We start from the raw sequence: 12,352 nt of genomic DNA, 5'->3' as shown, positions 1-12,352 counted from the left end.
CAGGCAGCCTCTAGAAGCTAGAAAAGGCAAGGAAAGAGATCCACACCTCCTCAACCCCCAGAGCCTCCAGAGGGAATGCAGCCTCACTGCATATATTTTTTAACTTGACCCTTGTACAATGCATTTATTGCTGCTGAAAATATATTACACGTATGCATAAACTAGGCTGATCTGATATGTAATATTTGCGTCCAAAGAAATGAGAACCACGAGACTCAGTAAGACAGCAACCGAGCAAGCCTGATTTCCATATCCTTGCATTTGCGCTAATGTTTCTTGCTCGTTGCCCAAGGAAACCCATTTCAGCTTTCTGACACCCACCGTTGTAAGACAATAAATTTGTGCTGTTTTAAAGCCACTCCGTGTGTGGAGATTTATTACAGCAGCCCTGGGGAAATAATGGACAGGGACAGGATCCTGTCTTGGGGACAGTGTTACTTCTGCCCTGAGCAAACCTTATCCGCGTTGGTAGCTGATCAGCTAAAAGGATGCCAGCCTGTGACTTTGTTTATAGCTCACGGAATGGGTGTGTGTGTGTGTGTGTGTGTGAGAGAGAGAGAGAGAGAGAGAGAGTTTGGCTCAGGCCTTACTTCCATTCTAACCTGGCAGTGTGCTGGTGGGGCAAAACCCACCTACCTGAAAGTCGTTGGCTGTCACTACGTCTACCACAAATGATGGCCATGACTGATTTGGTGCAGCCTTGTTTGAACCACCCCTGTCCTTGCACTCACTCTTGCTCAGGCTTCATTAGGTCTGCTCTGGCCTGAACTGGAGCCAACCAGACCAACTAGGAGGGTCCAAACTGAGGCTCAGACTGTTCCTAGCTGGGGATGGGGTGGCCTCTGCATAGGCTGCTGCTACGGTGACCCAGCTCTTCCTACCTCAGTCTACACCAGAAGGTTGGCTACATCACACGTGCACGCTTCATCTCTCTGACCTTCTGTCTCTTCTTCTGTAAAAAGAGCACACTGATAGCACAGGGCTGTCTTGGGGACTCACTGAATCAACACGCTCGGCACAAGGTCTGGCACACAGAGGTGCCGTGTGAGTGACAACTGTCACATGCTGCCAGCTCTTTCTTCTACTTGGGTCTCTGCCCACCCTGCCCTTCTAGATAATCTGTCAAAAGCTTTTATACTCTCTTTATAACTATATATATGTATATATAGTTAATGAGCAGGTTTATGCTCCTACTCAGACACCCTCAGGGTCTCCCCATGACTCAATCAATAAAGTCAACACTGTTTTTGGCTTTCAGGGTCCTCTAGAACTTGGCTGGGCCTGACTCTCCAAGCTCCACAGCCAGCTCGAGCCTACACAGGGCCTCCTCCACCCCTGGTATACTTTGGCCAGGCCCATCTCTGCATTGTCACTCACTGCCTCCCCTTGTCTACAAATGGCCTTCCTTCTTGGACTGAGTCCAAGAACCTTGCCTATGTTGCCAAGACTGCCTCCTCCAAGAAGCCCTCCTAGGTTTCTCCTGCCTACTGAACTCTTGTAGGATTTGGTGGAGGCGCTTAACAACATACCAGTTCATTCAGCAACCCAGTACCGGTGTCACTGAAGATCCAGAAATGAACCCAACAGAGCCCCACTCTTAAGGAGTTCAAGATAGTGTGTTATTAGTGATGGGGACACAGACACACTGGGGTGGTCTCCAGGTCTGGTATCTGATGTCCGGAACAGTCCTTGTGGGTGGGGCAGGGTTTGGGGAACAGGTCACTGAGAGTAACTGCGTATGGGGTCAGGGGGTAGCTGAAGACATTTCGGGTACAGCAACCGCTCCTGTTAGATGATGAAAATTCCTGCACTGTAGAAGTCATCTTGTGTTTGTGCTGAAAACGTATTGCCTAAAATGTGACAGCCAGACTGCCTATGTTTAAACAGAGAAATCTACTGAAAGAAGAGCAGAGAGTGAAGCACACCAAATAATGGAATACTACCCACCAGTTAAAAGGACGGGTAACTCTAAACTCGCCAGGAATGAATGCCCAAAAAAACTGATGTGTATAGATTGCAACCACTTACATGCTTAAGAAGGACACACACGCATATCCTATGTACATAAAACACATGTGGAAGGATATGCAAAAAAAAAAAAAAAAATGGCCGGGGCGCCTGGGTGGCTCAGTCGGTTAAGTGTCCGACTTCGGCTCAGGTCATGATCTTACCCTTCGTGAGTTTGAGCCCTGCGTCAGGCTCTGTGCTGACAGCTCGGAGCCCAGAGCCTGCTTTGGATTCTGTGTCTCTCTCTCTTTCTCTCTCTCTCTCTCTCTCTCTCTCTGCCCCTCCCCCACTCACGCTCTCTCAAAAATAAACATAATTTTTTGTCAATGGCCTATCAGGAGAAGTAGGGAACTTACACTTTTATAAGACTTGAGCTCCTCATCTTATACAATTACCTGGAAAGTTTATGTCAAAAATCAAAGAGACACATTTAAATCTAAACAAAAAGAATAGAAAGCAAGCTGAAGGAAAAGCAGAAAGCGAGCTGCTGGCGGATTTGGAGGTTGCTGGGTTCGGACTGCCTGGGAGAAACCGCTTTTGTTTCTCCTCTGAGGCGAGTGTTCGCACACAGGATGCTTCTGTGACTGGTTTGGGGGGTCCCCCCCCCGACCAATTCTCCACACCAGCTGGGTGGCCCGAGTGTCATTCTGTTCTGACACCATCTGCCTGAGTCAGCTGAGACCCCGAAGGTTAAGGGCTCAGTTCCACAAGACTGCCCTTCCCACCTCAGATGCCATCACACACCCCCAGGCTTTCACCTGTACTGGGGACCAACCCACTAAGTACCGGGGTTCCCACCACTTCCCTCCTTGGGTTCAGTAATTTGCTGAGCAGCTCGCAGAACTCAGAGAAACGTGTCTACTGGTTTATTATACAATAAAGCATATGATCAAAGGTCCGGATGAACAACCAGATGAAGGTACACAAGGCAAGATGTGGGGTGGGCCCAGCACCTCAATGTGCCCCGCAACCCAGCTCTCGGAACCCTGCAGTTATGGGATTTTTATAGAGGTTTCAGCACGAAAGCATGACGGATGATTAACTCAATTTCCAGCCGTTCTCCCCTCTCTAGGGAATGGGGGGGGGGGGGGCGAAAGTTCCAAGCTTCTTATCTTGGAACAGTCTTTCTGGTGACCAGCCCCTATCTAGAGTGGCTTCCTTAGAACAAAAGAATTTCCCTATCACCTAGGAAATTCCAAGGAATTTAAGAGCTCTTTGTCAGGAGCTGGGGTCGAAGGAAGGGAGGGTCAGGGCAGAGGTCAACCTCTGTCCTTCTTACTATCTCACCAACCTAAGGCTGGCTGACCCTGGCACCCTGAGGGAAGATGTAGCGGCTTTCAACAGCCCCAACTCCCGGACCTGCAAGCAAACGGCGACCTACACAGGGCAAGGCTGAGGTGGCCCAGCTCCTCAGCTCCCGAGTGCCCCACTCCCAGCACAGGACACCATCACGCAGCCATAAAGGTGTCACCTGAGATGGGCAGGTGACAGGGCCCTCCATGCCCTCACCGTCAAAGATTGAGCCGTTGGCGCCCAGCAGGGAGGTGACCCAAGGGGAGGAAGCTTGAATGACTATTTTGACGTAGTTAAGCTGGGCGAGATAAGCACCATGGAAGAGGAGGCGGAGCCAGGCCCCCAGGGCCCAGGCCCCCCACTGCCCCTGCACCGGAGCTGTCCAGTCCCACCCCAGCGCTCCCCAGCGCCCTCCAGCGGCCTGGCCCCACACTTCCCCTGTGCCTGCACTGTCCAGTGGTGCCCCAGCTCCGCCCAGCGCCCCCCAGGGCCCCCCTCGCAACACCCCTTACCCCCAGCACCCTTCCCCCACCCTTCTCCTGCCCTAGCTCTGCCGGTCCGCCCCAGCGCCCCCCAGCTCCCCATCCGTGCTTTGTGAGCTGCCTCCGCGGAAAGTTTAGGGGGCAGCCACTGAAGGGCGGCAGTCTTCACTTAGGGTGGGGTTGTGTGATTCCTTTTTTAATGTTGGTGCCTATTTGTATTTTTTATACTTTCCCCTGCACTGTTCCTGAATTTCTCAAGTAATTCTGAGTAAAGAAAAAGGAGGATACTTTATATCATTGTGCCGCCTTCTTTATTTCCTCTGGTCTCCTCCACTGCTCCGTGGTGTCATTTTCATCCCCAGTTTACGAGGGAGACAAGTGCGCTCCTGGACGGTCGGAGCTGCCCGGGGTGCAGGCTCGAGCGCCCCCAGTCCTGGGCTGGCTCCAGGCTCTCCAGGCTGTGGGTGATGGTCAGGGACACCTCGGCAATGCTTTCAGCAGTACCATCCCGCCCCCGCTAGGGTTCTAGCCTTGCTGGCTGCACACTCACTACAAGACTGGGGGGAGGGACACAGAAGCGAAAACAAGAGCTAACCTGCTACGTTGTAGAACTTCAAAGTCATGTGCGTGTCAGGGGTGGAAGGGTACACTTTGGGGGCGCTTGGATGGCCCAGTTGGTTGAGCAACCAACCTGTGCTTAGGTCAAGATCTCACAGTTTGGTGAGTTCAAGCCCGGCGTCCGGCTCTGTGCTGACAGCTCTGAGCCTGGAGCCTGCTTGGGATTCTGTGTCTTCCTCTCTCTCTGCTCCCCTCTCCACTCACCCTCTGTCTCTCACTCTCTCAAAAATACATTAAGAACATTTTAAGAAGTAAAAAAGAAAGAAGGCTACACTTTGTTTACACCAGCCTCACTCCTCTGACTGGAAGCAGCCACAACTCCACTGCCTCCTGGCTGGGGGACCTTGAGCCTCAGGATCCCCATCTGCAAATGGGTACCCTAATCTTGCACCCAAGGATGAATGTTGGGGAGAGAATGAACTACAGTAAGCGTGAAGAGTGCAGAGCAAACACATTGGACCGCCCTGTCCCACCGACACCCCCTCTGGGCGCTCTTGGACACCCCCTCTGGGCTCTCCTGGACACCCGCTCGGGGAGGCTTGGCGGTGAGGGGTGGGAGGCTGACTTGAGAAGCTGCAGCTCCTGCGGAGAAGCAGGAACAGAAAATGCCCACCCAGACCACCTCAAGGACACCCAGAGGGCAAAGGGCCCAGCAGGAATGGCGCCCAACTTCTTACCTGCTCCTCCGCAGGGCTAAGGCCGGGGGTCCTGACGGGTGCATGGGGCACCCCAGCCCATCGTCCCCGGTTTTCCGGGAGGGGCCGCAGTGGCAGGCCAGAGCATAGCACCTGGAGGCTGGACATGTTTGGCTGAGACAGACGGAGGCCAGCTCTGTGGGGAGGCCAGGGAGAGACTGGGCAGTCATGGCCCAACTAGGCGGGGACCTCCTGCTCCAGGCCACCTCCTCCAGCCCCTCATTGGGCCCAGGGCCTGCAGAAGGAGCCATGTGTGGGTCATTGGGTCATTGGCCCCTCGCCTGGCTGCCTGCAGTGTTGACCCGAGGTGGGGCTGGTGTTCTGGGTAGAGGAGGCAGGCTTCACGCAGGGGAGATTGCTACGTATTGGCTTGTTTGTCCTGTTAGCGAAGTGTTGGCCTTGAGGGGTTGTGTTTCCCAGGACGCGGCTTTGGAGGGCTGCTGGGGCTCTAATGCGGGGGTTCGCTTCGGCAGCCTTACACCAGGCAGGCGATGCTGGGATTTGTGTCTTGGTGAAGGGGAGCATGTGATACTGAGGCTGGCACAGAACGCGGGGTCTGTGAAGAAAGCAGGCAGTGCGCCTTGTACCCCTCCTCCCCGCCACTCGTGCAGGGCGCACGGCAGAAGCCCACCCAGCAGCAGCTGTACCCTCCTCAACTCTCACATGCTGCTTCATCCCCTTCCCGGAGCTCTCTGTAAAGGGCCCACATGGAGATGCTTCTCATCCTCGATTCCATTAACAACTTAGCAAAGAAGTGCTCCTTATTAGCCTTATGCTACAGATGGGGAAACTGAGGCCCAGGTGGCACTCACACAGCCAGGAGGCGACGGCAATAGAATCCTGGTGGTCCTAGGAAAGCAACCCATCTGGGCGTGAACCCAGCTCAGCTCCTGACCAGCCCTGTGGCCTTTGGCCCTGTCCCAATCTACGCAAGTGGGTGGTAATTAATCACTGGGCTGTAGGAGGCACGAATGGTTGTGTAAGCACCCAGTGCAGTACCTGCGCGGGGCAAGGTGAAAGGAACAACAAACATCTTCCTAGTGCTCACGTTTCTGAACACATCACATGACCCAGTTCCCTTTGTCCCCTCATCAGTCCTGTGGAGTTCACTGTCCCATTTTACGGGTGTGAAAACTGAGGTCGAGAGAGGTGGTGGGAACTGGGTTGGTCACACGGTGAGTCACCGGAGGTGCTAGGATCTGAACCCTCAGAACCCAGAGCTCTGGCTCTAGCCTCCCTCCCAGTCACTCTTGCAGGCCCTCTGCCACAGTGACGGTGCTGTTCCTGGGGTCCACGGCATCTCACTCCTCCGAAAGAAGAGCGAGAAGAAACTTGCTCAGCTTTGCTTTTTGTCATTTATCCATTCACTTGATCTTTCAAACATGATTGAGCACCTTCCTAGTCAGGCACTATTCTAGGCCCTGGGAACGAACATCCTCGCTACAGACACTGCCCCCTACCCAGCTGTGCCTGCAGTGTGTCTAGGCATGTCTGGCCTTGACTGCCAATGGCCGGCACCTGCATCTCTCTGTTCCAGGGCTGCTGCTGGTGAACCAGCACCTGCTCTCCCCCTTCAGAGGCAGGCTGGGAGGGCTGGGGAGCTGACGGCCCTGTCACCACCTGTCCCAGGAGCAGCCCTCAGCCAGCAACAGATGGAGGGAGGATGGTGGATAAATGCCCCAGGTCCCTTGCACCTCAGCAGGGTGGAGGAGGGAGGCAGGTGGTAACTCAGGGGAGTGCTCTATACGATCTGCAGAGTGCCCAGCAGGACTGTGCTGAGTTGCCCCCATGGGGTATGGTGCCCCGGCTGGTTGCTTTCCTTGCCCGTCCCCCTCCCCGTGCCCCTCCCTGCCCCCTGAACAAGACAGTACCTCAACAAAGTAGCTGTGCACAAGCCTCCTCTTAGGTTTTGTTTCCGGGGAGACCTCATCTTCTGGTGGGTCAAGATAAGCCAGAACTCAGTTTTTGTAGAATCCTCTGATTTTTAAATGTTTACAATCAATCAAGAAATGGTTTTAGGGGCTCCTGGGCATCTCAGTCAGTTAAGTGTCCAACTTCGGCTCAGGTCATGATCTCGAGGTTCGTGAGTTTGAGCCCCACGTTGGGCTCTGTGCTGACAGCTTGGAACCTGGAGTCTCCTTCAGATTCTGTGTCTCCCTCTCTCTCTCTGCCTCTCCACTGCTAGCACTCTAGCTCGCTCTCTCTCTCTCTCTCAAAAATAAATAAACATTAAAAAAATTTTTAATGGTTTTAAACATTGTACTGGACAAGATGGATGCATTGTATCAATGTCAATATCCTGGTTGTGATATTGCAGTGTTGCAAGATGTTACCAGTGGGAGAACCTGGCACATGGGATCTATTGTTTCTTACAGTAGAGAAACCTACAAGAATCCCCAAATACAGAGCTTAATTTTTTAAAAAAAATCATGCAAGCTGGTTAAAAGAAGGAGGATCTCAACAGATGTTACACATGGCCAACTGGTAGGCTCAAACCCTGGCTACACTACTCACTCACTAGCTGTGCGTCCTTGGATAAGTTACTTAGGCTTTCTGTGCTGCAGTTTCCTCATTTGTAAGATGAAAGCACTAATAGTACCTACGTCATGGGATGTGTCTGAGGATGATTAGATGAGAACATACGTGAAGGTTTTAGTGCTTGTTACAGAATAAGCATGGATAAGATATTGTTATTTTTCTAATTGTTGCCTGTATCTTTTGATACAAGGAACGGGGCAAGGAACGTAGTACAGAAAGTATATACTACTTTGTAGTACAAAGAGTATATGCGCACATGTGCAAGAACTGTCTCTGAAAGAAATACAAAGAACTGCGGAGGGAAGGAGACTTTTCACTATAAAATTCTTCCGCACTTTCAAATTGTCAGTGTACCAAAATGCCACTGAATTGTACACTTTAAAATGATTAATTTTAGAGGTGCCTGGGTGGCACAGTTGGTTGAGTGTCCGACTCTTGATCTTGGCCCAGGTCATGATCTCACAGTCCGTGAATTGGAGCCCCGCATCGGGCTCTGCGCTAATGGCTTGGAGCCTGCTTGGGATTCTGTCTCTCCTTCTCCCTGCCCATCCCCCACTTGTGTGCACTCTCTCTCTCTCTCTAAATGAATAGACTGAAACACTTTTATAAATGATTAATTTTATGTTACATAAATTTCACCTAAGTTAAAACAAAACTCTGGTGTTTTTGTTTTTTGTTCAGGGGGGGATGGGGCAGAGGGAGAGGAGAGAGAGAATCTTAAGCAGGTTCCACGCCCAGCTCGGAGTCCGATGTAGGACTTGATCTCATGACCTGAGCCAATATCAAGAGTTAGATGTTTAAGTGACTGAGCCACCCAGGCACCCCACTCTGGTGTCTTTGAATTTTGTTCCGTGGACAAACCAAAAAATAAAAATTAAAAAATTAAACTAATAAGGAGTAAAGAAAGGCAGGCAGGCGCTGTAAGCCAAACCCAGTTTTGCTCAGTATGTGCCAGTCCCTGGCCCTCAGCCCTTGGGCTCATGGTGCCTGATGTGGTGGTCTCTCTCCAGCCATCAAGTGCCTGCCTCCGTTTCCCCTCCACTTGCCCCCACTGGCTGCTTCTGTCCTAGCCAGCCTCTCCTCCCAGCAACTCTTGGCGACCAGCACCACACAGCTCAGCCCTGCCTGCCTGGCACCCCCAATCCAGACCACACTGGGCCTCAATCTCTGCCGTATCACCAGCATATCCAGCTGGCCTTCCCGAGCCAGGCATGACTTCTGTCCCAGCTTCCCCTCCTTTTCCATCCATTCTGCCACCCTGGACATCTTCTGCTGAACCATCCTGACCCCTGAGCCCTCCACCATGAAAATATATCTGGACCCTGAGACCACCCTAGCCTGGGTCATGCCCACCCTCTCCCCCCAAGATAGCACCAGCCTCTCTCCTGGTCCCCCACCTCCTCCCAGCCACCTGCAGTCGGCTAGCAACACGGCTGCAGACTATGCCTAGAATAACCCAAATGTGGGCCAGTTTGTTCTGGGCATGTGGATCCTCTGTCTGCCTCTGATTTCTCCATCCACTCTTGTCTACCCCAGAGCCTCCTGGCTGCTCCTTGCTCACACATGCCCACGGTGGTTTAAAAAAACTTTTTTTAAATGTTTATTATTAAGAGACAGAGCAAGACAGAGCAGGAGCATGGGAGGGGCAGAGAGAGGAGGAGACACAGAATCTGAAGGAGGCTTCAGGCTCCGAGATGTCAGCACAGAGCCTGACATGGGGCTTGAACCCACCAGCTGTGAGACCGTGACCTGGTTTTAAAACATGCCAGCAAATCCTTGCTTGGGTGCTTCTTCCAGTGATGCCGGGGTGTGGCCCTGCTCTTGAGTCTAGGCCAAACTTAGTGCTTATGGGGTAACTAACAGAAGGTAGCCTGAGACTCTGTGGAGCAGCCCAAGTACCCGGGACCCCAGGCTGGGGCGTGCCATGTGGAGGTGCTGAGGTCAACCAATCAGCTGAGCTCTGGTGCGTGAGGGAGCCATCGGGGATGGCCGACCCCAGCCAGCCTCCATCTGATGCAGTAGCATGAGACGAATCACCCAACTGAGCCCCTTCCCCAAATTTTGACCCACAAAACTGTGAGCAAAAATTTAAATGATTGTTTTAAGCTGCTAAATTTTAGTGCAATTTGTTAGTTAATAGCTACCTAGGAACATTACATCAGGGCCTCAGCAAAGTCTGGTCCTCTGCCCGGGAATCTCCTCCAGGCTCCTCACCTGACTCGCATCTCTGCTGAAGTGTCACACCCTCCCTGAGGCCTGTCCCTACCATCCTCATTATGTGCAATATACATACTTCCCATCCTTTATCCTGGTGTATTTTCTTTTCTTTTTAAATTTTTTTTAATCTTTATTTATTTTTGAGAGAGAGAGAGCATGTGACCAGGGGAGGAGCAGAGAGAGAGGGAGGCACAGAATCCGAAGCAGGCTCCAGGCCCTGAGCTGTCAGCACAGAGCCTGACGTGGGGCTCAAACCCATGGACTGTGAGATCACGACCTGAGCCGAAATCGGACGCCCAACCAACTGAGCCACCCAGGCGCCCCATATCCTGGTGTATTTTCTCTGTTGTACCATTTGCCACCTGACGTGATCTTATATATTTATTCCTGCTTTCTATGATGTAAATTCTATGAGGGCAAAGAGCCTATCTGCCATGTTCTCTCCACTGGAGCCCCCGCACAGTGGGCAATTCAGTATCTGTTGAATGAATGAATGAATGTGAGCCCCTTTGAGAAAACAGAGGCTTCAGAAGCCGTCTTCTTGGGGAAGATACTGAAGCCCCGGGCCTCTGGCAGGGCATACTCAACCCTCCATCCCAAGACCCAACACTGAGATCCCACCGTGGGCCTCGAGGAATCCGGTCTCCAAGAATTTTCTAACAGGGATGGGCTGAGATGTTGTTCTCAACTTTGGCCACCAGGTGGCAACACAGGAGACGGAGACTCTTGCCCTAAGGACGCAGAGGCTGGGGCCTGGGGGAGGGTCAGGAATGCATGTGTAGGTGAGATTTGGGACCCCCTGGCTTGTGGATGACTGTTAATCCCTGGGTCCTGGACCCAGAGCAGCAGCAGCCCTGCCTGAGGGCCAGATTGGGGCTGAGCTGGATGCTTCTCAAGGCTCTCGGTCCACGTCACCTGGTAAGCCATAATAAGGAGTTTCTGGTTTTATCTGTGAGCTGGGTTTCCCACTTCTCTGCCATTTGAGACCTATCATCACCATTTGGAGCCATATCTTCAAGCAAGCAGAACTATTATTTGCTTAATATTTTTCCTTAAATAGACCTTTGAAACTTGAATAAATGTAATAAGAGGGAATTTTTATATTACCACTGGTACAGAAACCAGTCACTTGCCAGAAACAGGCAGGAACTGTAAAAATAATCACTAACATCTAGGACTTAGACGGCACTCCCTGATCCATTGCACAGGGAACTGGGGCACAGAGAGAGGTCAGGAAAATTTCCTGATCTCACACAGGGACAAGTGGAACCTGCTAGGTTTGGAATCAGCTTTTTCAAGAGCCCCTGGGAGCCCCATGTCGGGCTCTGTGCTGAGAGCCTGCAGCCTGTTTCAGATTCTGTGTCTCCCTCTCTCTGACCCTACCCCGGTCATGCTCTGTCTCTCTCTGTCTGAAAAATAAATAAACGTTAGGGGCGCCTGGGTGGCGCAGTCGGTTAAGTGTCCGACTTCAGCCAGGTCACGATCTCGCGGTCCGTGAGTTCGAGCCCCGCGTCGGGCTCTGGGCTGATGGCTCAGAGCCTGGAGCCTGTTTCCGATTCTGTGTCTCCCTCTCTCTCTGCCCCTCCCCCGCTCATGCTCTGTCTCTCTCTGTCCCAAAAATAAAATAATAAACATTGAAAAAAAATTAAAAAAAAAATAAAAAAATAATAAATAAACGTTAAAAAAAAAAATTAAAACTGTGGTTGACCGCAGCACCCTTTCCCACACACACCACCAAGTGTCGTCTCAGGTGCACACCCGCACACAGCATCAGCTGCTCCCTGGGTTCCCTTCTAGCCTGACTTGTGGGCAGCAGGGAGCGGGGGTCAGGCCTGGTCTCCCCTCCGCACCCCCCCCCCCCCCCCCCCCCCCGGCCAGGACTAGCTGGATGTTTATCTTCTATCTTTCGATGGCCTGACTTTACTCTCCTCCCCTCACACACAGGAGGCCTCAGCAAGTTGAGCGCTCACCTGGAGTGTGGATCAGTGGCCGGTGACCAGGTGAGGCAAAGAGCCCCGCTGGCCAGCAGGGCATGAACTGAGAACCCCCACCTCTCCTCCCAGAGTCTGGCCAGGAACGACCTACAATGAGGCAGAGTTCGGGCAGGACCTGGAGACACCTGTGGAAACAAGGCTACAGGGTGACCTTGGGGGGATTAGGGGGCAGTCTTAGGCCTGACTCTCGGGGATGGAAGATCCTGGGGTAGTCGTCTGTAGAGGTCTGCTTCCCCACACCAGGTGCCCTCCCTCATGTAAGGCAGCAAAAACCCCTCAAGAGGGCACAGTGCTCCCTCGACCCGCCGACACGCCACTTTGCTGACGCTTCTTGGCCTTGGGTGGAGGATGGTACCCCGGGGCCAACCGAAGGCTCCGCCCCACCGGCGACCCGGCTCTTTCCACCCAGGCTCCGTCCTTCCAGCCCCGGACTGCTGCCGGGCTAGATCGGTCGCGGGGCGTGTAGGCTGGACGAGGCCCGCCTCCCGCCGTCGCCCACCTCCCCAGT

General features: G+C 52.7%; 1 protein-coding gene across 1 annotated transcript in view; it reads right to left on the bottom strand.

The window, feature by feature from the left end:
- The window catches only part of UROC1 (urocanate hydratase 1), a 40,494-nt gene extending 35,232 nt beyond the window's left edge, over nt 1-5,262 (bottom strand). Inside the window, exon 1 of the mRNA XM_043588306.1 lies at nt 5,078-5,262. Within this exon, the coding sequence (XP_043444241.1) occupies nt 5,078-5,203 (126 nt within the window). The 5' untranslated portion in view covers nt 5,204-5,262. The remainder of the gene's footprint in view (nt 1-5,077) is intronic.
- Nucleotides 5,263-12,352: the final 7,090 nt, after the last annotated feature.

Source organism: Prionailurus bengalensis, chromosome A2, assembly GCF_016509475.1.
Source record: "Prionailurus bengalensis isolate Pbe53 chromosome A2, Fcat_Pben_1.1_paternal_pri, whole genome shotgun sequence".
NCBI lineage: Eukaryota > Metazoa > Chordata > Mammalia > Carnivora > Felidae > Prionailurus > Prionailurus bengalensis.
The sequence above is the reverse complement of the archived record's forward strand: the minus strand, read 5'-3'. Positions and strand labels throughout refer to the sequence as shown.